Here is a 25,792-nt window from a genome sequence, read left to right on the forward strand (position 1 = left end):
ATAGGAATTAAATGCCAGAGCGGAAAAACCCTTTTCAAGGCACTCGGCCCCCGCCTGGAAGTGGCTGTTGGCTGAAGCGCTGCCCCGTGCCCTCCCCCGGGGCCAGGACAGCTGGTGACACACAGGGGACGCTGCAGGGACACGGCCACCGCACCCCAGGAAAAGACGCTACCCCAGGGATTGGGATAGCAGAGAGCCCCGCGGCTTGCACAGACAATTTGGCATTGCTGACACCGCTCCCCAGGGACTGTGCCCTCCCCAGAAAGCTTCACCCGCTGCTCTCCTCGCCCCCCTCCCCGGAGCAGGGTCCGACCGCTGCACCGCTCCGCTGGCGTGGGCACTGGTAGCCAGCCTGGCACTGGCCCCTGGGCACACGGGCTGCAGGGCAAGGCCAGCAAGGCTGAGAACCCGAGCAGCGCAGGGTGCCGAGAAAACCAGGGGTGCAGCACAAAGCCAGCCCAGATTTGGGGGTTTTTAGGGGTGCTGGTAATGCAGCTGTGGCTGGGGTGCTCCAGGTAAAGCCCTCTGCCCTCGGGACTCCCCCCTGCCCACCTGGGGACAAACAGCCCAGGACAGAGGGACGGTTAGAGGCGAGGGAAACACTGCTGGGAACCACGAAAATAAAGCGATAAGTAACAGCGCGGCAGCACGGGAGCCAAACAGCTTAAATTCCTGCCCCTGCCTGACCAGGGCGACGCTGCCTTGGAGCATGGTCTTGCTCTAGCACCCGGCTCCACACCTTCTGACCCCCGCGTGAGGCGCAGACCCAAAACAGGGACAGGACTTGGGGGGATTCTGCATTCTTCACCCCTTTTCGCTGCCTGACGCCTGGCTGGAGCTGGCAGCAGCTGAGGGCAGGAGCCTGCGGTGGCTTCGCCCGGCGGAGAGCCTGGCCAGGGATCTCCAGGGCCACTCCTCAGCCCGGTTCTCGGGGGGGATGAGGCTCCAACCATTTGGGCACTTGGCCGAGGCAAAGAAAAGCCCCTTTCATTCCCCTTCTCCCAAGCTGGCAGTATTTTTCCTTGGGTTTTTTGTTGTTGTTTTTTTTTTTTCCTTTAGCAGGCAGTTCCCAGTGGTTATAATCACACGAGCCTCCCCCAATCAGCCGTCAAATGGGCACCTTCTCATATATATATACACATATAATATATATAATTTATAGAGAAATGACTTTTGTAAACAATATTCTTCTACTCCAGAAGGAAGTGTAGTCCGTGGCGTAATGCAGCTACAAACACGTGTCTCAAAGAGGGGACTGGCAGCTCCGGGGAGCGGGTGGCAGCCCCGTGCCACCCCCCAGCCTCCCCCCACGTCCCCAAGGGGACAGTTCTCGGGTGGGGGAGGAAGCGGCCAGCTCGGTTTGGGTGTCACCGGTTTCAGCTGAAGCAAACTGGTCCGACTGTGAAACCAAACTGGTGGGAGGTGTCGCCGTTGTGGAAGACGGCCAGGTCCCGCAGGGGCAGCAGGGAGAGCTCCTCGGTGGCAAACTGGAAGATGGTGTCGGTGATGGAGGACTCGTTGTCCAGCTGAAATGAGCCACCGGGGGCAGCTGAGCGGCACCGAAACCCTCGGCCACGGGGCCCGAAAGGCCCTCTCAGAGCACCCCCTCTCCCCTTCGCCGCTCCGGTGTCTCCTTCATGCACCCAACAGCCCCACAGGTCTCTGGCCCTGCGTGGCTTCTCCAGAGAGGTGGCCTCCCTCGTGTCCCCCGGAGCCCACCCTGTCCCCTGCCCCATCCCGCTCCCCAAGACCAGGGCAGCTCCTTGGACCCGGGGAAAGGATGCTCTCCATCCCCGTCGCACCACGTGAAGCCTCGTCCCCCAGGTCTACCCAAACCCTGGGGGTGCATCACATCCCGAGGGGCTCTGCAAATGTCGGGGTTGGGGGCGGGGGGGGGCCTCTTCCAGGCAGAGAAGAGACTCCGGCCAGGGTCAGGGCTTACCACGCAGCCGTGCAGGCTGGCTGCATAGCTCTGCTCCCGGGAGTCGGCAAGGAAGTGGATTTCCTTCTCCGGCTGGGGCTGGCCCTGCTCGGGGGCCGGTCTGCAGGAGTAGGAGACCTTCTGGGTGGCCAGGCGGCTGTGCAGGCGCAGGAAGCGCAGCTGCACCGGGCTGGCCCCCCCGTACTCCAGCTGCAGGGGCAAGGAGAGAGAAAAACCAAGTCACTGGGGGCTGCTTGTGGGGGGGGCGTGCTATCCCCAAACTGGGCAGGGTTCAGCCCTCTGCTAAAGCGCTGGTTTTGGATTTTCTTGCAGAAGGAGGTGTCGCGTCCCGCCGTGCACAGCCAGGGCAACCCTGTGCCCAGGCATCGCCCCACCGTGGTGGGACAAGCACTAGGAGACACACACACACCCCGCCCCACCCCGATGCCATGAGATGGACTTTGTGTCCCCTCGGCTGTCCTGGATGGGCACTCACCAGGAAGCCCCCAGGCAGGGCACTGAACCACTCGAAGGTGTCCTCGGAGGTGTAGGCGCTCAGCCAAGCTTTGATGGGGACCTGTGGGGAGCAGGGACCATGTCACGCTGTCCCAGCGGGTGACACTGGTGCCACCAGGAGCAGCTATACCAACGCATGCCTGGTGTGACCTGTCCCCGCAGCCTGGTCCCACACCGTGACCAAGATCCTCACCCCAAACTGCTCCAACAGTGGTCACCATGGCAAGGGAGTTGCCACACTGTCCCCTTCTCCAGCCACACCAACCCCCGTCCTCACCCACCCCGAGGGGGAACGCGGGGCTGAAGCCACCCCATGAAAGCCACCCCATACCTGGTTGCGGACGGGGGCTATGCAGGTCTCGCCCCCCGCCGTGAAGTTGCAGAAGGCCACCAACGCGTCCTGGGGGCTGCCTTGATTGGGGTCGATGTAGTATTGCCCTGGAAGGAGGGCAGAGGGGAGGCTCTTGGCACCTGTTTTTTGGCCGGGGGGGAGGATGCCACGCGATGCCAACCCAGCTCAGCCCGTGGCGCATCCCTGGCTGCCACCTCCATTCTCCTGGGATGCAGCCTGGCTGCCATCCCGTTGCTCGGGGGATCCCCAGCTGAGCTCATCCCCCGAATCCCTTAATGGCAAAGAGCTGCCTGTCCCCCCATGTTGGACGCGGATCCGGACAGCCCTCCCAGCGCCGGAACGGCGCTGGGAGGGCTGTCCGGATCCGCGTCCAACACAGGGGGACCCTATGTGCATCCTAGTACCGTCAGGAAGGTTGGGATGAGCCAGCAGCAGCTCCTTGCAGGTGGCCGCTGGGTTGGTTTTGGTGCCGTTGGGATGCTGGATGAGGGCTTGCAGCTCCTGGCTCAGGGTGTCCAGCAGAGTCCAGACCGCGGTGTAATTCAGGTGGTTGGAGGGATAAATTAGGTGCTAAAAGAGAAAAAATACAAAAAAAAAAAAAAACAAAAAACCAAAACAAAACGGGGGGATATAACCAAGGTGGTATTAGCCCGGAGCATCATCAGGTGGTCAGGGAAGGGATGGAAGGACAAGGGCAAGCGTGGCGGGAGAGGGATTAACCGTATCTGCTTGCTCTTTGCGCAAGGAGGTTGTGCACAGAGGACCTCAGGAGGAGGGGGACATGGGACAGCATCGCTGTCAGCCCTTCCCCTGGGGTGGCACCCACCGAATCGGGGATGGAAACCCCTCATCCCCGCGCAGCATCGCTTCTCCATTGCACTCACCCGCAGCTCCTCCCGGGACAGCATCAGCGCGGGCCCACGGGGACCAGGGGGGCCGGCGAGACCCTGGGTGACAATGACAATGCCGGTGATGCTGGGTACTGCCCACAACCCCCGCCCCCCCCCCGCTACGCTTGCAGCTCCTCCAAAGGTGCCAGCAGCCGGCCGTCCCCATGGCGTGGCATGGTGGGACCTCGCTGCCAAATGTGGGGGAGGATTTGGGAAATTTTGGCATGAGGGACATTAGCTGCTCCACTTACCGGCAGTCCTGGTGTGCCCCTGGGTCCCGGCAGCCCCGGGAAGCCTTTTAGCCCCTGGCAAAGGATGAGGTGGAGGAGGGAAGAAAAGCAAGGTGATGAGATGCTGCTGTGCCGAGCGGCACCCAAGGGTGCCCCGTGGGGCCACCCTGCACCCCAGGAAGGGAGCAGGAGGGGACGTGCCCCACGGCAGGGCTGAGCCCGGCTCCTGGTGCTTCCCCCTACTTACTTTGGGTCCAGACAAACCCTGGAAGAGAAGGACAAAACCCAGCTCAGAGGGAGGAGGCCGGGATTGAAGCCCCATCCCAGCGTAACCCCCACGGGACCAAGAGTGAATCCCAAACCTGCCGGGAGGGAAAGGGACTCACCGGTGTCCCAGGGATGCCAGGGTGTCCCCGCGGGCCGGGGGGACCGGTGTCACCCTGCAAAGACACCAGAGGAGGTCAGGGCACTGCATGGGGCATCCCCCAGCGCTACATCCTATACCCCAGCCCCATCCGCAGGTGGATTTTGCACAGAAAAATGAGGAATTCATCCCAAATAATCACCTCGGTTCCTGCCGTCCCCCTTTACCCTGCCCTTACCTCCTGTCCCTTGGGTCCTGTCCTCCCAGGGACACCGTGGGGTCCCGGCTTGCCCTAGGAGATGGGTCAGGGTGTCAACACAGAGTGACAAGGGCCCAAGGGGAGGGAGGAGAAAGAGCAAAACCCTTCACGCACCTTGAAGCCATCATCCCCTTGCTGGCCCAGGTCGCCCACGCTGCCCTTCTCGCCCTAGGAGAGAGTCAGGGAGAGCTTTGGTGCCAAAGAGGAAGGTAGAAACCAGCCCCCCTGGGACACCCACCCGGGCAGGGGGCTCTGTCCCGGAGGGTGGGCATTGGGAACCCTGCTCTAGTCACTCCATCAGGGGTAGGCAGCAGAGGTTTCACTGACCCTGGCAGGAGATAGCTGCCTGGGGACATTTTCCCAGGCCAAAGGTCTCCTGGCCTCCAGCAAGCAGCTGGAAATGGGAAATTCCCACTTACGGCTGGCTGCAAAATTTCTGAAAAAAAACCCCAAAACCAACCAACCCACCCACCCAAACCATCCTTTTGATTTGGTGGAATTCTCTGTACCCATATTGCTGGGGAAGGAGGCGGCGTGGTGGGGCATCTGCCTCCCCTGCTCAGCTGCCAAGGCAAAACCCAAAGTATTTTATCCCAGCCTAAAATAACATTCAAGAGCACACCCTGGGAAGTTCCTAGGAAACACTCGGAGAAAATAAAGACATTTTCTCTTGCTGAAATCTGGTGGAGCAGGGGAAAAGGCCAGCGCAGCAGCTGCCCGCAGCCTTCCCTCCGCCCGCTCTCCCAGGCTCTGGCCTTGCTCAACGCCCTGGACTTTGGCTTTTGCCAGTGCTCATTTAGCTCGCAATAAATTTCAAGCTTTATTTATTCCCAGGCTTTCATTTTCCTGAAGGCTGTGAGCAACTACCCGCCGCCAGGGACTGTTTGTCACTTTTATTTACAGCCTTGCGGCTGACAGATGGGACCGTGAGGATGCGCTTGGCTTCTCGGGCCAAGGTTGGATCCATCAGCTCATCGGTAACGGCACACGGGAGGTCCGTGCCCGTGCGGCGTCAGCATCGATGCTGAGAGCAGGGGATTAAAAGAATGGACACCCTGCTGCTTGTAACCCCAGGAGGACGGAGAGGCTGGAAAAGGACCTGGTTTGGGAGAAAGTCTAAAGGTCCCATCTCCCAGCACTTGGGGACGTGGTGGTCAACCCCCAAAGAAGGACGCTGCAGCGATCAGGGGGAAGAAGAGGGGACTAAGTGATGGCATACAGCAAACTCAATCAATGCTAGCTTGTGCCTGGAGTCCCCACTGCGCCCGGGGCTCAAGTGCCCGGTACATGTCACCTACCTTGTGTCCTTTGGGTCCAGGGTCTCCTTTCATGCCCTTCAGCCCCGGGATGCCCTAGAAGAGAAACGATGCTGCATCACCTGCGGCATCACCCCACGGCTGACCTGCTGCCGTCACCCCCCCTGGCACGAAGGGACCTCGCCACAGCTGAGGTTGCCACCAGGACGCCGAGAATTTCAGGCAGTTTTGGAAACTTTGAGTCATTTCTCATCAAATCTTTGATTTTTGCTTTTGGGCGGATCCCTCAGCAAACCCCAGTAAAAATGCAGGTCAGGTCCCTTGGCTGGCTATAGAACATCCCGGCTTTTCTTTTGTGAAGTTTCCAAAGCGGGGATTTTTACTTTAAATAGAGAAAAAACGATTTCTGGTAATTAAAAAAAAAAATAATAATAATTTGAGCAGGTTTTTTGAGCAATGCTGGCTGCTGCAGTGCAGCCAGTCCCTCCAGCCGTGGCAGCGCTCGGGGAAGGTGGGCGCAAGTCCTCCACGAATGCTAGGGCACCAGCCACTGAACTGGAAGGGGAGCATTTGGCCTCTAGAACAACGTATTGGAGATTATGTGATTTGCCTGACTGCACACACGCTGCTGGATGCCGGTTTGGGAGGAGAAGGCAAGATGAGATGGATGAACCACCTGGAAACGTCACTGGTTTTAAGTGGGTCTCTGCTTCGCTTGCCCGCAGAGCTGGGTTGCACCGTGGTACCCGCAGGGCCAAACGGGGAGCAGCCGGCACCCCAAAAACCTCCAAGCTAATACTCACGTAGGGTCCCTGGGGGCCCTGGGGTCCTTCCAGCCCCTCGTCACCTGGGTAGCCCTGAAACGCAAAAGCGAGAGAGCCTGTGGGCACAGCAGTGCGGCTGAGAGCAAGGGAGTGATGCCCTGGTGCCTCCCGCAGGCAGAGCAGCCCCCGGGGGCTGGGGGCGCGGGGGATCCCCCGCCTTGGGCTGGAAGGGACTGGGCACACAGAGCTCTCCAGCTGCGCCATGTCCCTCTATTGACCCATCCTTTTCTAAGCCGGGGGCTCGGGCAGGTGGGAGCACCCCCCGGCTGGGGAGCACCCCTGAGCCGCCAGGGTGCCAAAGCATCTCTCGCCCCGCTGGGGGAAGGCCACCTACCTTGGGTCCTCGGGGACCTCTCGGGGGCCGGTGGCCCGCCTTGCCTCGCTTGCCCTGGGAACAACAGATTAAAGACTCGTGAGCAATTCCAGCCTGTTAAAGGCACTCAGCTGGACACCCTAAATCCCCCTCGCTGCCCCCCCAAAGGGATGCTGAGCCCCCAGCAAACTGGGTCCCCTCTGAAAGACCTCCACAGGCTCCAAGCATCAGCCCCATGCCTCCCTCCATGGGGACAATGGTGCCCCTTACCCGTCTGCCAGCTTCTCCGGGGATCCCTTCTTCCCCTTTGTGCCCCACATCGCCCTGGGGGAAGAAGAGACGGGAGATGGGGGTCACCAGCAGCCTGGCCACATCCCGGACTGGGGAAAAGGGGCTGCTGCCTGCGTGGAGATGGGGACAGAGCTCACCCCAGGCGCTGTGGGACCCCGGGGTTGGACACACCAAGGCCATGGTGCAGAGCTGACCAGTGAAGGGGATGTCCCCTGTCCCCCCCAGGGGCACCTGAGCCAGGATGGAGGCAGCCCTGGGGGGGTGAGCTGGGGAAACTTGTCAGCCCCTCACCCAAAAACCAGCCAAGGCAGCCCAAGGGCTCTGTGGTTGCCAGGCACCGATGCCTGGTTGCCTTCACAGCGGGGAGAAATGGGCCCCCTGGGGGCGATTCCCCCTGGTTTCTCTCCATGGACCACAACGGGGTTGAGCAGCTCAGGCATGGCCACCCCATGGCTGATGGCTGGTCCCCCTTGGATGCCGTCCGCAGAAGAGGATTTTGGAGGTACCTTTTCTCCTTTGCGACCTTTCCGCCCTCTAGGACCGGCTTGTCCCGGAGACCCCTAAAATCCCAAAGGAGAAGGAAACCCCTCCGTAAGGATGCTGCGCCAGGGACGTGCCCTCCCTCCCCGCTCTCTCCACGGCGTGCACAGGAGGATGCTCTAAGCTGACATCTCCATGGGAGATTTTTGCCCCTCTCTGGAGCAGGTTGGGGTGTTTCAGCGGGAGCAGGAGATGCTGCAGCCGGGAGATCCCAGCATCCCACCGCCTGTGCCAGGGAGAACCAGTATGGCTCCATCCCACTCCTCACCGTTTGCCCCGGTTTTCCCAGCTTGCCTGGCTCCCCTTTCGCACCCGCCAGGCCCTAGGAAGGAAAACAAAAATCAACACAACTCCAAAAAAAAAAAAAAAAAGAAAAAGCTCCGGCGTTATCCACCCAAATCCCGGGCAGGCTGTCGGAGTGGCACAGACCCGGGCTGCGAGCAAAGCCGGAGGCAGAGAAGTGGGGCAGCAGAGGAGCCCACTCACCTCAGTGCCGCTCGGGCCCGTGGGTCCAGCTTCGCCCGGTGGCCCGAGAAGACCCTGAGTTCATTTGGGGACAAAATGCGAGGCTGGCATCAGCTCCGGGTTATTTGGGGGAAGGCAGGAGGGCGAGTACAGAGCCGGCTGCCGTGGCCCAGCGTCTGGGCTGGGGTTGTTCCCCTCCCCGTGCCAGAGCTGTGCCGGGGAGGGACACCCTGTGGGGATGTCCCCTGCCTGTCCCTGTGGCACAGAGAGGAGTTACCTGCCGGCCCGGTTCTCCCTTGGTGCCCACGGTTCCTCTGGCTCCTTTGTGCCCGGTGAAACCCCGGAGCCCGGGGATGCCCGCTGGTCCCCGGGCACCTGCTGCGCCCTGCGGTGCACAGGGATGGGGACACCGGTTACGTCCCAGCCCAGCTCCATCTGGAGCAGGATCCGAGCAGCCGCCCCTTGAGGGGCTTCAACGACACCGAGCGATGGCTCTCGCTGTCTGCTTTGCTAATCCGCCCGGAGTTTATTCCGCATCCCGCCCTCTCCCAGCAAAGGCAATCACCCCAGTTAAGGACAAGTCTTGCCTGGGCAGAGCGGCTCTGCACCACGGGAAAACTGGGATGCAAATGGGATTTCTCCTGCAGGCGAGTGCAGGGCACCAATAACGCATCTGTGGCTCCGGGCATGTCAGGGCCACGACCATCAGATGCATCTCAGGGCAGCACAAGTGCTCCTGAGCACAGGGTGGTTCCTGAGCCCTCTGACCTCAGGGACACCCGCGGATCCGGTCTGCGAAAGCAGAATGGGAGAAGCCAAATGCCCTGGACCTGCTTCAGGCAGACTCCCACGGCCGAGCGTTAATTGCACGCTTTTTAATAGCTGTGTTAAAATGCCCTTACGGAGCTTTGGCTGTAGGGAAACCAAGGAAACGATGACCCGGTTCCAAAGCCATTGCAGGGCAGGACCCGTGAGACACAGCCCGGCACTCGGCCTGGCAGAGCTCGCTTTGTGGCCACCCCCCGGGTGACACACAGCCCCCAGGCTCTGCTGCTCTGTCACAAGATGCCACCAAACCTCTTTCCCAGGCAAGTTTTGCAGGGGCAGAGTCGGTACTCACCGCCGGGCCGGGCTTGCCACCATCTCCCTTGAGTCCATCATCTCCAGCGAGTCCCTGCGGTGATGTTGGGGATTTAGAATAAGCCCGTCACCACCATGTCCTTCGCACTCTGGCCCTCTGCAGGTATTTTAAGCATCCTCTCCCTCATACCATGTTCGACTGGCCAAGGCACGTGCCCAGGCACCGTGTGGGAGTGAACACGATGCGATAGCAGGAAGGGGTCTTCCACAAAGCATCCCTGGATACCGGACTGAAATGGCCTGATTTTTGGTGTGGGAGCACGGAATTACCTCCCGGGAGTCAGTGCCAAGATGTGAGGCATTAAAAACCCCTTCCTCACCCCTGAGCCCCCTGGCTGGGGCAGTTAAGGGGCAATAAATCCTTTGGGCTTTGGTTTATATTTGGAACTGGGGAAGCCTTTGGCAGCTGACGGCTCTACAAGATCCCAGGCATCAGTACCTCTAATCCTGCAGCACCAGCAGATCCATCCATGCCTCGTGGCCCTGGATCTCCCTAGGAAGCAAGGGGAAATAGCTCTGTCCCCGGACAACAAGGCAGGGATCGTCCCATGGCACGTCCCCCAGGTCACCAGCCTGCCCAGGTCCAACCCAGCTGCTCCACCACAGCCAGCCCCACCACGTCCCCCATCAGCCAGAAAGCAAAGCTTGGGAAAAGACCAGAAAAGGGCATTTCGCCCAGAGATGAAGGGTTGGAGCCATCACCCCGCCATACCTTTGCTCCCTCGGGACCGTCAAGCCCAGGAGGACCTCGGAGACCCGTCCCACCCTGTTTGGGGCACAAGCAAAGGAGCCCCATTGATTCAACCCTGCCCAGTGCTCCCAGTCACAGCCATGTCCCCCCACCAGGTCCGTGATCAGCCAAAAGGGGAGGAGGGACACGAGCTGACTTACAAACCATCCTCTGGCTCCGGCAGGTCCCACAGCTCCAGTGACACCGACCTGGCCCTGGGACACAGAGGGAGACGTGCTCAGCAGGGTGCCAGCCCGGCTGGGGGGCAGGAGGCTGGAGGGTGGCCAGGGGCAGCATTAACCTGGCAAGTCCAAACCGTCCTTTTGTGCCAACAAGACCCAATTTTGGAGTCGTGCCCATGAGACACAAAACTCCCTAATTAATGGAGACTTGCCAATTCCTAGTATTTTCTGCGGCTCCTGGAGCCCAAGGTTTCCCACTGGGGGTGAGCCCCCCTCCTCGGCACCCAGCACCCGATGCTGGGAGCCCAACGGGCTGAGGCAGGCCCTCTCTGTACTTGCCAGCAAACCTTCTTGCCCCTTCTCTCCTTTATGGCCTTTTTCTCCAAGTTCCCCCGTAGCAGCTCCCGGGCCAGGCGCTCCGGGAAGGCCCCTGGGACCAGCGTCACCCTGCTCAGGGATGGAGACAGAGTTGTCACCACAAAGAAGAAAAAGGAATAGCGATTAAATGAGCTTCTGCACGCAGAGGACGTGTTCCACCCTCTCAGTGGGTGCCGCAGACAGCAGTTCACCCTAGGGCGCTCAGGAGAGGTGCTGAGGCCAGGTCTGTCCCTGCATCTCCAGTGGTCCTCAGCCACGGGGACAGCCCACCATGGCAAATAGGGTAGAAGAGGCTGAGCAGGCTACGGGTGTCCCTGAGGCGCTGCAAGGAGGGACAGAGTTAGAGACACTCCTCACCTTCTGCCCCTGTGGTCCTGGCTCCCCTGGGTCTCCAGCATCACCAGCATCACCCTGTCCGGAGGGGAAATATCAGCATCAGACGCAGTGGCTGCGCCCCGTCCCCATCCCAGGTTGGGTTAAAAGCCGAGCTCTGTCTTTCATGGGCTTCTCCAGCCTCCTCTGGCTGGGATTTTGGTGCTGGGTAAGAGATGGCCCCGCAGCTTCGCCTGCAGCAGGAGGTCACCCCCTGCTGTCACCCATGCTAGCCCAAAAGTGAGCGAGGCCAAGCAGCACCTCGCCCAGCAAGGGGACGCCCAGAGCATCCCCCCCTCCTTCCACGGGGGCACCTCAGCCTGTCTGCGGCAAAGCCATAGCACGGGCAGTTGTCCGGAGCCAGCACACCGGGTGGCAGACCTTTCCCGTCCCCATCTCGTCCCCATCCCCTGGCAGAGGACACCGCGGTGTCAGCCAGCACACATACCTCCTTCCCTTCCTCCCCGCGCCTCCCCGGTGGCCCTTCTGGCCCGTCGTCCCCAGGATCCCCGGGGTCCCCTCTGATGCCGGGAGCTCCGCAGGTTCCCGCCTCTCCCTGGACAGGGCAAAGACAACCAGGATTATTCTTGGCTGAGTTTTCCAGCTGACCCTGGCTCTGCTCTCCATCGTTTCTCACCATCCAGCGGCCCCAGTTTCCCTTGTACCATGTACCCAAGCTTTGAGGGGACCTGGACCCCCCGTACCATGCCCAGCATCATAAACCCCCAGGCATGAGCACGCTGGGGGTGGATTTCAAACAGCCCTACGTGGATTTAGGCACCTCCCTGCCCCTGCAGCAGCGGGACCAGGCAAACCCAGTGCCACCAGCGGTATCACCCCCAGCACCCAGCGGGAACTGACCTGCTCGCCTTTGGGTCCCGGCTGACCCTCTGCTCCCGGTGGTCCCGGCGGTCCCTGGGGAGGAAACACACAGGATCCCTGGGATCCCTAGCACAGCTCCTTTACCCAGCATTGCACAAAGCCTTTGGCTGAGCCAACGCAGACACAGCTTTAACTTTCTGGTTTAGTTGAGGACCAGCAATGTCCTCCCTTCCTCTCCCATCCCTGGAGAAGGCGCGCAGGGAGAGGCAGGCTGGAGCCGAGGGAAGGAGAGGGTGCCCCGGTTGACATACCTGCTCTCCATCCAGCCCGCTGACGCCGACTTCCCCGGGATCTCCCACATCACCCTGCCAGAGGACACCCGGACATCAGGACAGCCCGCCGCGGTGGTCCTCCACGCAGGTCCTCTGCACACCCCGCTGCCCCGGCCCCCACAGGAGGGCTTTACAAGGCTCTTCTCCCACCGCACACCAGACATGTAAATCCATCCCACTGGGCAAAGCCAGTGGCCAAACTGGGAGGAATGCTTGCACCTAGCTCCCAGGGGAGGAAAAACACCCCTTTGGGCAAGCAGAGTGAGCCCAAGGCTCTGCCTGCCTGGGCAGCTCGAGACTCACCTTCTCTGTCCTTACCTTCTCTCCTCTCATCCCCGAAGGCCCTTCAGGTCCATTTGGACCTTCTCGGCCCTGAAAACAAACAGTCCATACCAGCAGCAAGGCATGGCACTAACTCAGGAGGCCTTTGCAGCTCCTGAGCTGGGAAGCCCCAGCACACCACGTCCCCCCAGGCAGAGAAACCACACGCAGCTTCTCAAGCCCCTTGCACCACCTTCCCTTTTCCTTCCCTTCCTGCAGGTGCTTTTGGGAGCTCCCTAAAAGCATTACACCAGCAAAATCTTGCACCCTGCCCTACCAGCTGAGGCAGGAGGTTGTGATGGGCATTGATAGAAGGAGCCACATATCTGCACTCACCGGGTACCCAGGCGGGCCAGCAGCACCAGCCGCTCCGGGAGCCCCTGTTTCTCCTGTCGAGCCAGGCTTTCCTGGGATGCCATCCAGCCCCCGCACGCCAGGAACACCCTGCAAGGCCAAAAGGCCACTTTAGACACCCCGAAACACAGCACGGGGTACAGCTCCAGGGAGCGCAATGCCAGCGGGAGCCCCGTGCCTGAAGCAGTTGGGCCACCACGGGGTCTGCGAAGTGCCACCTGCACTGGTGGGTACCAGTGCCTCATCACTGCGGGTGCAGGAGGGCACTGCTGCCCCCGTACCCGACGTGTCACCACCCAGCTACCCATGCAGGGTTTGGGTCATTCTCCGCCCCACGGCCAGCCCAGAGATGAAGCTGCCTCCAGTGTGGGCACGTCTATTTCATCCCATCACCCAGCATCAGCCATCACCCAACGTCAGCCTACAGAGCATCTCTGCCGGCTGCAGGTCTCCCACTTACAGGCAGCCCTGGAAGCCCTCGAGGACCCGGGTCTCCTGCTCTGCCCTGAAACAAGAAGGATGCTCAGCAGCGTGGTGACGGCCAGCAGGCGCAGGGGACCCCGAGCAGGGCGAGACTTCGCTCGGACTATCCCTGTGTGCCTGGGCCACCTCAATGGTGTCCATGGAGCATTGGGACAAAGCCCAGCCAGCAAGAAGCGGGATCAGGGGTCTGGGATCCACGCTGTTAATGCTATAGTAGCACACGGTATATATCGCAGGGCATTGTACATCCGCAGGGGACAGTGGCAGAGGGAGCGGAGCAAGCCAGGCACACAGGGAACGCGGAGAGCCCTACCTGGGAGCCGGGAGCGCCTCGTGGACCAGGGGGACCTGGCAGGGCCTGAGGGAGGAGAGACCCATCACAGCTCCACATTGCAGCCCCAACTGCTCCCCTCTCCCCAGTTTAGCTCCTTGATGCCAGCGGCAAAGATTTCCCATATTCCCATACCCAGCCCAGCAAAGGCAACTGGCTCAGTGCTTCTCCAGGGGGGCTGGGGCTGCCCAGGGCAGCAGCAAACAGCACTCACCTTGGGACCGGCTTTTCCTGGAAATCCCGGTGGGCCTTGGGTTCCCATTTCTCCCTGTTGGGAAGCAAGAAAAATTTCCTTTCTGCCATATGTTTTAATGCAGTGGTCTCTTAAGGAAAGAAAAACTCAGGAGCCTGGTAAGCCTAAAGGAAGATGAGGAGGGATTCTTTATCAAGGAGTGTAATGACAGGACGAGGGGGAATGGTGTCAAAGTGAAAGACGGGAGATTTAGATTGGATATCGGGAAGAAATTGTTTGCTGTGAGGGTGGTGAGCCCCTGGCCCAGGTTGCCCAGAGAAGCTGTGGCTGCCCCATCCCTGGAGGGGTTCAAGGCCAGGTTGGACGGGGCTTGGAGCAACCTGGGCTGGTGGGAGGTGTCCCTGCCCAGGGCAGGGGGTGGCACTGGGTGGGCTTTAAGGTCTCTTCCAACCCAAACCATTCCGTGATTCTATGATCTTATGACACTGGTTCAGCATCTCATGATGCTGGTGTGGGAGCCAGCTCCAGCTGTCCTCCTCCTGCTGCCCCTGCAACCTCCATGGCACGGCTGATGACCGTCACCACCTAAACCCATCCATTGGGATCAACAGCTCAACCCAAAAAAGTTTCCAAAGCCTGGACTCCCACCCCAGCGCATCCCCTGACTGCAGCGCTGGATTTCCCAGCCCTACCTTGTCTCCCCTGCGCCCCGGCCTCCCGCGGTCGCCGGCAGGTCCCGGGTAGCCCTATGGAGAGCAGGGCATTAGGAGGCAGCCGGGGCCGCCTGGCATCTCCAGGGGTTTGGGAGAAAGTGGCTGCTGAGGCTCTGCTCTCGCCTGGGGAAAGGCAGGACCCCGGGCACAGCAGGAGCCCTGGCAGGATGGTGAGTCCCTGGCTGGGGGCAGCTGTCCCAGCAAACCCCCCCCATCCTGGCCGTTGCCCGCAGGCGGCACCGAGCCCCCTCCGCGGCCAGGTCTGTCACTTACATAGGTGCCAACAGGTCCTTGTGGCCCCTCGGATCCAGGCTTCCCAGGCAGCCCCTGCCAGGTGAGACGTGGGTATTAACAGACCTCCACTCCTGGGATGCGGTCGGCATCTTCCCGTCCTTAGTGTCCATGTCTGAACCCACAAGATCCCCCCACGTCTCCCCATGGCAGCCAAGAGCCTCTCAGGGCTGTTCACCACCATCACTGCTACAACCAGCCCCTCTCCCCCCACCAGCACACTCACAGCCCCCCCAAGCCCCAGCTCTCACCTTTGGGCCGGGGGAACCTGGGTCTCCATCAGGTCCAGGTTTTCCCAGAGAGCCCTTTGGAAACAGGGAGGTGGTGACAGTCAAAAGGCTGTGATGAGACAAGACCCACCGAACCGCCACTGCTGCCTCTGTGCTCATGGACGAGCGTCATGTGTCCAAACTGGGTTTGTCGGGGACAGACTCTGCCACTGTGGCCCATCCTGGTGGCCCCACGGCTGGCTCTCTAGCAGGGCTGTCACCAGGGAGGGTGACAACACTCGCTCTTGGGGTAGTCACCAAGCCCAGCTGAGAGCAGGCTCTCAGGGAGGAGCTCTTCCAGTTGCAGGAGCTGCTCTGGGTCACCATCCCGGTGGGCAAAGACATGGGACTGTCTTCCCTGAACCTGTGCCACCCATTTCTACCTGGGACGGAGCAGATGCTGTGATCCCCTCCCAGGACCACGCTGCTATTCAGCCACCCAGGTGGGAAGGTTTTCCATGGACTGCAGTCCCCCATGGAGACCCCACTAGGCTCAGGGAAGCTGCAAAGTCCCTCGGGCAGGCTGATTCCCTGGGGAAATTATTTTGCTCTTCCCTAACGCCAACTCTTTCTGCCACTCAGGCTGTTTTATGCCTTTTAACAAGAAAAAAATCGGTCCTACAGATGCCCTGATCCCCTGCCAGTGGGACCAGTCCTTGCTGGACACCTTGCTGACTTCCCACCCACGCTGCTTGGCTGACTAAGAAAACACAGAGGTCACGCAGAAGGAAGGTTTTTTGCCTTACTATCGATCCCGGAGGTCCTGCGTGCCCGCGGTCCCCCTCCAAGCCGGCAAAACCCTGGAAGAAAGGGCAGAAGGTGAGCGATGGAGGCGGAGCAGAAGTAGGAGGTATAGAGAAGGTCTCCCCTGGTGGTACATGGTCTGAGACCAAGCCAAAGCAGAGCCCAGCGCTGGGGGCCAGGCGCAGGTGGACGGCGCAGCCTGTCGAAGGCAGCGCGGGTGCTCCCCACTTCAAACCAGCTCTTGGCTTTCTCCTTGCTGAAGCTGTGTGTGCACACGCGCACAACGCCCACGCGTCTCAGCAGCTAACAGCAAACTCAGAGGTGCTTCTCTTTGACCCAGAGCAGAGCGTTTTTCATGGTTTGTGTTGGGGGAAGCGCCAGGGGTTTTTTTTGCCCTTTTTTTTTTTTTTTTTTCTTTTGCATTTCAGAGCAAAGATAAATATTAGAAATCCTGCAGAAGGGAAGACTTGCCACCAGCCCAGGTCTTGCTGATGGGCCTGTTTTGGACAGCAGTGCCAGGGATGAGAAATCATTTTGCAATAGCTGTTTCCTAAATATGCCGCCCCTTTCTCTCTCCTTTATTCCCTTCAGCATGATGCTGAGAAGGTCCCTGCCTGCAGCCGCATCCAGAGGAGCACCCTCCAGCTAGCCTCACTCCATCAGGGCCACCCAGCACCCACACCCCATCCCATGGACATGCTTTTGAGGCACATCGCCAAGGGGAGAGAGCCCAGCAGAGGGGAGGAAGGACAGAAATCAGACAGCCATGCAGCTCTACTCACCAGTTGTCCCCTCCTGCCTGGGCTGCCCATGGTCCCTGGGGAACCCTGCAGGACAAGGCAGGCAATGATGAGGATGGGGAGGCAGAGGCAGCTCTCCCAGTCCCACCGTGCCAGCTCATGCACATGGGATCACCTCCCCCTCCCCGCCATGCGGGGACACCCCTGGGGACAGCCTGGCTCTGCACATGGCAGCGAGGTCCAACATGGTGTCAACATCTAGGCCCACATGGCCATGGGTTGGGTTGGGTTGCCCATGGGTTGGGTTAGGAAGTCCCCTCCCGTTGGGCTCAGCTCCCCATCTTGATGCAACCCACCACCCCAGCCCTCGCCCACAGTCAAGTACAGAGCGTAGGATGGGAACCTGTGTACCAGGCTTTCCTTCTGCACCTTCCACTCCCAGGACACCCCGCAAGCCCTGGAAGGAGAGTCTCATTTTAGGAAAGGAGAGCCCCACGGCAGGGTGTCCCCACCAAGGGCTCATCCAGCCCCGGAGCCTCCCTCTGGTATTAAAAGGTGGCAAATTGGGAGCATCACGGTCCCCAGGCTGCTTGTCTGCTCCGTGTGGAGCCCTGGGTTTGTTAGCACACGGCTCATCCCCGCGCTGCTCCTGCAGCTCCTCCTTGCTCCATCCCACCTTTGGATGCGATCGCTGGGAAACAACGTGAGCGTGGGAGGAAACCCGTTCCCACCGTGAACACCTCGACTGTGATTTTTCCCCCCCTCTTGCCCCAGCTATTTATTCCTGGCTTCTTCGCCAAACACGTCTCTGAATAATAGGATTTTCTTAACAAGTTATTTCCCGAATTTTTTATGCTCAGGGTAAGAGGGAAGTGGTGGTGCTGGGCAGGTGGTTTGTCAAAATGTGATAAGCAATGGGCAAATGCCTGAGCTGCTCATCCCTGGCTTATCCTGTGCGAATTCCCAAGCAGACCCTGACCCCACAATCCAGCCACATCCCGGGATGCTGCTCCCTGAGATCTGGCCTCCCTGTTCCAGTGGTGACGGCACCACGTGCCAGCCTGGGGACGTGGGTCATCTACTTACGGGCAGCCCAGGGACTCCAACCAGCCCTCGCTGACCCACACGGCCCTGGAAAACAGCAAGCGTTGAGAAGCAGCATCATTCTGCCAGCAATAAAGCTGCACATTTGGAGGCAAAGCTGGTGCTTGAAGATGCCGTGGCTCAGCCCCAGAACATCCCGAGCCCCCTGGCGAGAGGTCTCCAGGGTTGTTTCAATCTCCCATGACCAAAGATGCTCCAAGATTCATCTACAAGTACCAGCATCCCATTAGTTACCCGGGCTCCCCGTGGTCCTGGGCTTCCCTTCGGGCCATCAGGTCCTCGGCATCCCTACAATTTGTATGGAAGGAAACACAGTCATTTTGGGCAACGCTGCAGGTCTCCCGCAGCCTCGTGATCACCGAGGGGACTCATCCAGCTGCCGCCGCGTTGGCAGGTCAGCACATGGCCGTAGTGGGTGCAGTGATACAAGGAGGGGACCAGAGGCTGGGGACCCTCCCTGGGGAGCATCGCGATGCTGTCCCCTGGGTGCCGGGACCCACTCTGGAGGTCGCGGACGGGGTGGTCACATCCCTGCCCCTCTGCGCAAGGATGAGGGCAGCCCATGGGGAACCAGGGGACACAGCGGCAATCGCCGGAGCTCACCTTCGGTCCCTCGCTGCTGTTCAGCCCCACCGGGCCGATCTGGCCTTCTTCTCCCTGCCAGGAGAGAGGAGAGGAGGTGGCAAAGGCAGCCCCTGATCCTCTGCCCGCTCCCCCAGCCACGGCAGCCACCCTCCCCCTGCTCTGTGCCGGGGAGAAACAGGCAGCATGGCTGGAGGTGACACTAATTAAATGGCAACGTGACCCGGGGCACCAGCCCAGCTTCAAGCTGGGGATGGGGACTTCCCCCGTCCCGCAGGATTATAAAACCGGCTAGAAAAAAGAAAAAAAAAAGCTCAATGGGTTCGGTGTTGGCCCAAAACAGCACAGTTGAATATTTTCGTTTCCTGCTGATGAAATTAAATGCAATTCAAAGGACTGATGTGCCAAGGCTCCTGCCGGCTCGGTTACAGCCCCGGCAGGGCTGGCAGAGCCCGGACACTGGCTCCAGCCCGGTGCCGTGGGAGGGCAGCGCTGCTTGGCGGGGTGGAAAAGGCACCGCCTGGCAGCGAGCGGAGTCCTGCTGCACCTCCGTCTCTCGGGGAGGTGGGAGGATTCGGTTCTCACCCTGAAGAGCCCATGTGAGAGCAGAACCAGGCAGGCATCCCGAAAACCCTCTGAGGGGGAGGGCATCACAAGCAGGAGGATGCCGCAGACCAGAAAGGCGGGTGGGAAAATATAACCCCCCCCCCACCACCTTCCCCTGGCAAGCTGGAAACCACTAGAGATAAGCAGCCAGCCATGGCTTCAGTTCCCAGGTAGAAATATTGATCTGCGGCTGGGTTCGTCCATCCTGACAGCTCACTGGGGGCACACGCTGCAGGGAAAAGGATTCTAACAATTATGGCTTGTGTTTGTGGCCCCTCGGGCGCTGCTGTGCTCGGCTCTGGGAGCTGGGGGGGCGGTCAGGGCTGGGCAGTATAGCTGGTGAGAAGCGGAGCTGGGCAATGGCACAGGCTCCAGGAGGCAGAGAGCCCGGCAGGAGTCAGAGATGAGCATCAGTCCCAGAGAGCCATCTCTGAGCCCTGTGCTCTCAAAATACCTGCTGACCTGGAGCAGGGACTTGGCAGGAACCCGGCAAAGCTGCTCGGGCAGAGGCAGCTGGGGAGGGCTGGAAATCCCCTGCCTAAAGCTGCCCCCTCCTCCCATCGCTGAACCCCCCAGCTCTGATGGGGGCACAGCCGGAGGGGTCTGGAGCAGCCGGGTCAGAGCTCTGCTGGTGCAAAGCGCTGCGGCGCTGGGGGCACCTGCGACCCCGAGGATGGGGGCTTTGAGCAAAGCTCCCCATGGCCGAGCGGCACAGAGGGAGATGCCGTTAGAGGGCTCCCTGAGCCCGCACCAGCTCCCACCGCCCCAACCAGCCTGGAAATACCAGTACTGCTGCCAGCTGGGCTTTGGGCTGGGGACACCCCAGTGCCTTCAGCCCACGGGAGGAGGAAGAGGCAGCGCAGGGTGGCGGAGATGGTCAGGATGCTGGAAGGGAGCTGGGATTAGGCAGTGGGACAGAGCGGGGTCCTGCAAAGCTGCGGTGTCCACGCCAGTGGCACTGCCACGTGTGGCTCTTGGGGAGGCATCAAGGCACGTCGTCCATTGCCTGTCGCCCATCACTCGGGCTTGGGAGCGGGCAGGAGTCCTCACCCCGGGCAGGGTTGGGGGGCAAGGCAGCCCTGCCCATGATGCCTGCATCCCTCAGGGCTGTCCCCTCCCTACCCACCTCACAACATGACACTGGACACACGCATGTCCCACCAGGCGACACCCCGGACCAGCCCCCGCACTTACATCTGGTCCCTGAGGTCCCGCCGCTCCTCGGGGGCCGGGAAAGCCCTGTAAGCCGACCTGGCCCCGAACCCCTGGGGGCCCTTTAGCTCCTTGCGCTCCATATGGACCCTGGGAGGAAAAAGATGGAGCGTGTCACAGCAGGGTTTGCAGACCCCCATCTCGCACGAGCCGCAACCAGGAGGGACAGCCCGTGCCTGCGGATCCCCCACCCGCAGGCACGAATCCCTCGGAGAGCCCGGCGCTTGCTGCCCCGGCTCTCTGCACCTCCAGCCTTTGGCATGAGGCCACTCCGGGTGAACACCCCACGACCCTCCTCCTCAAGCATCCCTAGGGTACCAACAACGGGGCAATTTAACATTTTTAAACAGCCAAAGGAAGATGGAGCAGGGAAGGATGGATCAGGGGTGGCAGAGTGGTGGGATCCAGCCCACCCGGAGCTGCCCTGCTCTCACAGCCCCCTGCGTCCCCAGACATCCACACCAGCCCCTTGTTGGCTGGAAAATAGCACATTTAAAGAACAAAAGAGGAAGCAGCTTGAGGAATTCCCACCAGCAAGCCTGGGTTCGTGGTACCTTCTCTCCTTTGGCTCCCAGGTCTCCCTTGGCTCCAGCTGGACCTCGACAGCCCTGCGAGAGCAGCATACGGGGAGGACACACTCAGGAAACCATGTTATGCCACTCCTTGCAACCGAAGCATGCTGCAATCTGATTTTGGCATCAAGGAAACTTAATTTTGCCCAATTTAGACCAGGGCTTTGCTCCCGATGGGCCTTTGGAAGCAGGTCCGTGCTTGATCTGCTCCTCATGGCTGGGGGGTTCCAGAGCTTCTGGGTTCATTCACCACCAAACCCTTAGTGCCCCCAGCACCCTGTGCCAATCCCAATCCCAGTTCCCCCAGCAGGTAGGACACCCGCAGCCGGTGGTGGCATCCCAGCTGCACCATGGTGCATCCCAGCTCCACCTAAACACGAGGAGGAACTTCTTTGCTGTGAGGGTGGCAGAGCCCTGGCACAGGCTGCCCAGAGAGGTGGGGGAGTCTCCGTCTCCGGAGACATTCCAACCCCGCCTGGACGCGTTCCTGTGCCCCCTGCTCTGGGTGACCCTGCTCTGGCCGGGGGTGGGACTGGGTGATCTCCAGAGGTCCCTACCAACCCTGCCATTCTATGAATCTATGGTGATAGCAGCACAATGATGACGAGCATCTTGTCCTCATTACTGCCTCTCTTAACACAGGCTAAAGCACTCCCACTCCCCTTGCCGCCTCCCCGGAGCAGACGACGTCTTAGGAGACACTGTCGTGTCTGAAAGCTCCTCTTATTATAGCAAGGCACATCCAAGTGGAGCTCTGCCTTTCCAAACGACAGCATTTGCCACCTATTCAAACGTCAAGGCCAAGCACAGGCAAAGAACACGAAGCTGGTGCTCGGGGACGCTCTAACGCGGCTCTCCTGCATCCCGAGCCAGGCACGGCATGGGTGCCATCACTCACCTGCTCTCCTTGGGTGCCTTTTGAGCCTGGCAGGCCAATAAACCCCTTCAGAGAGAGACACAAAATGCAAGTTAATTAAAAAAAAAAAAAAAAAAAAAAAAAGGAAGGCTCACAACCCTACAGGGACGGAAAGATGCTGATAAATGGGTGACGCCAGTTTAGCTCTGCAGAGCTGCTGCTTGCCACGGTGGGACCTGCTCCCCAACAGGGGCCAGGGGAGGCATAAGCCCTCCCCAGGCTGCCCCCACCCACCCAGCAGCCCCCACCATGAGGCCGAGGTCCTTGTTAGCCTCCAAAACGCACCACCCGCATCCCACCCCGCGTCCCTCTCGCAAGCACTGGTTTTCAGCCCTGCCCGTTGGGGTTTCAGCGCCTGAGAAGCAAACGCACCGAGGGCTGTGCTCGGCCGGGACGCCATGGGTCGGGCAGGAGGAAAGCCAGGCTGTCCCGGCCTCCTTACCCTTTGGAAAGGGCAGCTCAGTACCCCAACCCCTCGGGACAAGGGGTGCGCCTCATCGCGCACCAAGGAAGGGATAGGGAGGGCCGGGGTTGGGGCATCTCTGCTGGAAAAATCCATAGGAAAAAATAAAAATAAAAATAAAAAAACAACAAGGTCCCTGCAAGCAGCAGAATCAGAGGACCTTTGGAGTTTGGAGATGAGGAGGGTGACCACAGGGACACGGCCATCATCCCCAGCAGCCCTTGTGCCACAAACACCGTGGGGGGCTGGGGGTGGCAGAGGGGAGCAGGGCATTCCTCCATGGTGCTTTGGGGAGCTATGAGGGGGAAGGACAAGGGCATCCCTCACCCAGCCACCCGCTCCCATGGACTTACCCCAGGGCCCTCCTGTCCCAGCTGTCCCCTCAGCCCGGGGGCCCCATCTGCGCCCTGCAAGAGGGGTGTAGGATGAGCCCCTGCCACGCTGAGCAGAGCGCGCCCGGACCCACTGTGTCCCCTCCCCGGGGTTGCTGGGGACCTCCAGGCTTCCGTTGTGAAGTCTACTGCAATTGCTGTCCTCGCTCCCCCCCAAAAGCTGGGGCAGGGACACCTCACCCCACCCGTCCCTCCAGGGGAAGCCCTCAAGCCCGGACTTCATCCCCACCGAGGTCAAAGCCAGCCAGAGAGAAGCTCTTACGGTGTCTCCTTTGGGACCAATGCATCCCTCCATCCCAGCTGGACCCTGGGGAAAAGCAAAGGCAGCGAGAGGTTTGGGAGAAGAGAGATGCTGCTCGCTGTCCTGCTCTGCGGATGAGACCCCAGCCCATAGGAACCCTGCCCAGCCCCCCAGGAGCTGCCTATCATACCCTAGGGACCGTGTCCCCACCAGCTCACCCTTCCCTTGGCCCCCCCTGCATGAAGTCCTGCCCAGGGGACACAGCTCTTCCCACCCACCCACTCCTGGGTGGTCATAAAGACCCACACGGTCAAGGACATGTCCCTGCTCACGGCAGGGGGGTTGGACTAGATAACCTTTAAAGATCCCTTCCAACCCAACACATTCTATAGTTCTATCACATCATGCCCATTTGCAAAGGGCGGAACAAGTCCCAGCAGCTCCTTCCTCGCTCAGCCACCACATGGGTGGGTGAGGGCCACCCACACCTCGGAGACACGGTGGGATCCAAGCCAGCACGCGCTTACCTGCGTGCCCCTGAGGCCGGGGGGGCCGCGTCTCCCCTGCAAGCCCTGCGGTCCCTGTGAAGCAACGGGGGACGAGGGGCTGCTGTTAGAGTCAAACCCCTGCATTCACCGTGCAGAGCCCGTGGTGCAAAACCTCTGCCGGGAAACACCGCGCTGCTGGGGAGCTCCAGGGCGAGGGGACAGCAAAGGGCTACCAAGATGCTGAGGGGACTGGAACACCTCTCTGATGGAGAAAGGCTGAGGGATTTGGGTCTCTTCAGTCTGGAAAAAAGACGACTGAGGGGGGATCTTATCAACGCTGATAAATACTGAAAGGGGGGGTGTCAGGAGGATGGGGCCAGGCTCTGTTCAGTGGTGCCCGGGACAGGACAAGGGGTAACGGGCACAAACTGGAACATGGGAAGCTCCACCTCAACATGAGGAGGAACTTCTTTGCTGTGAGGGTGGCAGAGCCCTGGCACAGGCTGCCCAGAGAGGTGGGGGAGTCTCCGTCTCTGGAGACATTCCAACCCCGCCTGGACGCGTTCCTGTGCCACCTGCTCTGGGTGACCCTGCTCTGGCCGGGGGTTGGACCTCTCCAGAGCCCCCTTCCAACCCTACAATTCTGTGGGATCCCCCCACCGCTGAAGGAGTACAGAAAGGATTCCCACCCCCGTCTCTGCCCCTTTGCAGATTTTGGGGTGGATTGAGATCGCAGCTGGAGGAGACCCCTCTGGGCTGGGTGACCCTTGGGACACCCTCCCATCCCAGGACCCCCACCAGCTCTCCCAAGGCACCCCATCACCGCAAGGTTCGCCCATTGCTCGGGGCAGGCGTGTACCCACGTACCTTGGGGCCCCGGGGACCGGGCAAGCCAGGAGGACCCATTTCTCCCTGGGGAGAGAGCAGGGAAGGGACGGGATGAGCACAGGGGCCGGAAAATCTCAAATAGCAGAGGAGGGGAACCGGGGCAGACCCACCTGAGAGCCGTTGACACCTTGGCATCCAACGGATCCCGGCTGGCCCGGCTCTCCCTGCAGCGCGAGAGTGTGCTCAGCCCCACGGCAAGGTGCCCCATGCAGGAGGAGACGGGATGGGACCCCCAGCCACCTCCCATGGCAGAACAGGCAGCCCCGGGCTAGTGGGGATGCTGGGGGGGCTTTACTGGTGTGTGTGAGTTTTAACACCATTTCCCCTTTCGCAATTTTTTCCCCCACTACCACGAGGTTGTGTTTTAAGCAGATACATCCTTTTCAGGTGTAAATCGGCACAAGGGATGAAGCTGGGCAGGACATCGTGGCATCATTTCACTCTGAGTGTGGTGAGCCGCTGGCCCAGGTTGCCCAGAGAAGCTGTGGCTGCCCCATCCCTGGAGGGGTTCAAGGCCAGGTTGGACGGGGCTTGGAGCAACCTGGGCTGGTGGGAGGTGTCCCTGCCCAGGGCAGGGGGTGGCACTGGGTGATCTTTAAGGTCCCTTCCAACCCAAACCATTCCATGATTCTATGTCCCAGCCTGCCCATGGTGGTCTGGCCCCGCTCTCGCTGCTCACCAGACGGCAGCAGCTCCCCCAGCCCAGCCACCACCTGCGTTTCAGCCGCTTTTTGAACTGAAAAGCTGTGACTTACCATGGGGCCGGCAGGGCCCGGGGGACCCACTGAGCCACCTTCTCCCTGGAGCAGGCGAGAAAGGAGGACATTTTTCTAGCCTATTTTGCTTTGATTCTCTCCTTTTAGTCTTCACCTCCCACATTCCCACTTTTCTTTGCACCAGGCATCAGCTACTTGATGTCCCTTCAAAGAGCGACCTGGCCAGTCCCTAGCTTTCCCACTTCATACTGGAAGGTGCTTCCATTTACCCACAAAACCACTTCAATTTTCCTTTTAAATCCTCTGCAAACCCTTCCCTGGCTGAGATGCTTCCCAGACACATGGCAGCAGTTCAGCTCTTGGCATGCCGAGAGCAGCATGGAAAAAGCCAGGTGCTGTCAGCCCGGGATTCATCTCAGCTGAAGGTGGTCACCTAAAATAAACTGCAATGCAATGTGCTCTGCAAAGGCTCATTTCTCTTCATCGCCAGCCAGGAGAACGAGCTGGGATGCACATGTCCATGCAGGAGACGTTGGAGGCGAGGGGAGGCTCCTGCCCCTGACATTCGGAGGGACGACATGCCTGGTTGCTCCAGGGCAATTTCCCCGTTAATAAGAGCCACTTCCAGGACAAAGACACAGATGCAAAAATGCAAAAGGACCACGAAGATATAGTTTAGGGCCAGCTTTCAGGAAAAAAAAAGAATAAGGATTTTGTAAGAGCGAACCACAAAGTGGTGGTGGTGACCTGCAAAGCCCAAGCCCTCCCTCCTCAGACCCATCTTTCCAGTGGGGAGCAGAAGGGGAATGAGCCTCCTCGGGGAGAGCTGGTGACACAGAGAAAACAGAACCACTCACCTCCAGCCCCATGGGGCCCTGGAAGCCTGTCGCACCCTTCAGACCCGGCATCCCCTGGGAGAGAAGCTGGGATTAGGGCGTCAGCAAGGTGCCCACCCAGAGGCAGCAGCTGCCTTTGGCCCATCCCTCACAGGAGGGT

The 25,792-nt window shown here is 60.3% G+C and overlaps 1 protein-coding gene across 6 annotated transcripts in view; it reads right to left on the reverse strand.

The window, feature by feature from the left end:
• Positions 1-1,120: 1,120 nt before the first annotated feature.
• LOC128917557 (collagen alpha-1(I) chain-like) overlaps positions 1,121-25,792 on the reverse strand; it is a 104,267-nt gene continuing 79,595 nt past the window's right edge. For 3 of the 6 annotated variants that reach the window (XM_054220841.1, XM_054220839.1, XM_054220845.1), the window contains 52 exons: positions 25,654-25,707; positions 24,836-24,880; positions 24,191-24,244; positions 24,060-24,104; positions 23,232-23,285; positions 22,726-22,770; positions 22,425-22,478; positions 21,591-21,635; positions 20,675-20,728; positions 20,103-20,210; positions 18,324-18,377; positions 17,955-18,008; positions 17,703-17,747; positions 17,020-17,073; positions 16,659-16,703; positions 15,879-15,932; positions 15,115-15,168; positions 14,846-14,899; positions 14,552-14,605; positions 13,881-13,934; positions 13,649-13,693; positions 13,313-13,357; positions 12,835-12,942; positions 12,496-12,549; positions 12,157-12,210; positions 11,885-11,938; positions 11,472-11,579; positions 11,009-11,062; positions 10,613-10,720; positions 10,253-10,306; positions 10,074-10,127; positions 9,801-9,854; positions 9,342-9,395; positions 8,499-8,606; positions 8,243-8,296; positions 8,025-8,078; positions 7,723-7,776; positions 7,196-7,249; positions 6,947-7,000; positions 6,592-6,645; positions 5,831-5,884; positions 4,647-4,700; positions 4,512-4,565; positions 4,296-4,349; positions 4,157-4,174; positions 3,931-3,984; positions 3,674-3,736; positions 3,194-3,359; positions 2,769-2,875; positions 2,418-2,498; positions 1,943-2,131; positions 1,121-1,526 (listed from right to left, as the gene is read on the reverse strand). In XM_054220841.1, coding sequence (XP_054076816.1) covers positions 1,377-1,526; positions 1,943-2,131; positions 2,418-2,498; positions 2,769-2,875; positions 3,194-3,359; positions 3,674-3,736; positions 3,931-3,984; positions 4,157-4,174; positions 4,296-4,349; positions 4,512-4,565; positions 4,647-4,700; positions 5,831-5,884; positions 6,592-6,645; positions 6,947-7,000; positions 7,196-7,249; positions 7,723-7,776; positions 8,025-8,078; positions 8,243-8,296; positions 8,499-8,606; positions 9,342-9,395; positions 9,801-9,854; positions 10,074-10,127; positions 10,253-10,306; positions 10,613-10,720; positions 11,009-11,062; positions 11,472-11,579; positions 11,885-11,938; positions 12,157-12,210; positions 12,496-12,549; positions 12,835-12,942; positions 13,313-13,357; positions 13,649-13,693; positions 13,881-13,934; positions 14,552-14,605; positions 14,846-14,899; positions 15,115-15,168; positions 15,879-15,932; positions 16,659-16,703; positions 17,020-17,073; positions 17,703-17,747; positions 17,955-18,008; positions 18,324-18,377; positions 20,103-20,210; positions 20,675-20,728; positions 21,591-21,635; positions 22,425-22,478; positions 22,726-22,770; positions 23,232-23,285; positions 24,060-24,104; positions 24,191-24,244; positions 24,836-24,880; positions 25,654-25,707 — 3,402 coding nt within the window. In that variant the 3' untranslated portion in view covers positions 1,121-1,376. The remainder of the gene's footprint in view (positions 1,527-1,942; positions 2,132-2,417; positions 2,499-2,768; positions 2,876-3,193; positions 3,360-3,673; positions 3,737-3,930; positions 3,985-4,156; positions 4,175-4,295; positions 4,350-4,511; positions 4,566-4,646; positions 4,701-5,830; positions 5,885-6,591; positions 6,646-6,946; positions 7,001-7,195; positions 7,250-7,722; positions 7,777-8,024; positions 8,079-8,242; positions 8,297-8,498; positions 8,607-9,341; positions 9,396-9,800; positions 9,855-10,073; positions 10,128-10,252; positions 10,307-10,612; positions 10,721-11,008; positions 11,063-11,471; positions 11,580-11,884; positions 11,939-12,156; positions 12,211-12,495; positions 12,550-12,834; positions 12,943-13,312; positions 13,358-13,648; positions 13,694-13,880; positions 13,935-14,551; positions 14,606-14,845; positions 14,900-15,114; positions 15,169-15,878; positions 15,933-16,658; positions 16,704-17,019; positions 17,074-17,702; positions 17,748-17,954; positions 18,009-18,323; positions 18,378-20,102; positions 20,211-20,674; positions 20,729-21,590; positions 21,636-22,424; positions 22,479-22,725; positions 22,771-23,231; positions 23,286-24,059; positions 24,105-24,190; positions 24,245-24,835; positions 24,881-25,653; positions 25,708-25,792) is intronic. The other 3 variants (XM_054220842.1, XM_054220844.1, XM_054220843.1) reach the window with 3 other exon arrangements.

The sequence above is a fragment of the Rissa tridactyla genome, chromosome 14 (assembly GCF_028500815.1).
Source record: "Rissa tridactyla isolate bRisTri1 chromosome 14, bRisTri1.patW.cur.20221130, whole genome shotgun sequence".
Lineage (NCBI taxonomy): Eukaryota > Metazoa > Chordata > Aves > Charadriiformes > Laridae > Rissa > Rissa tridactyla.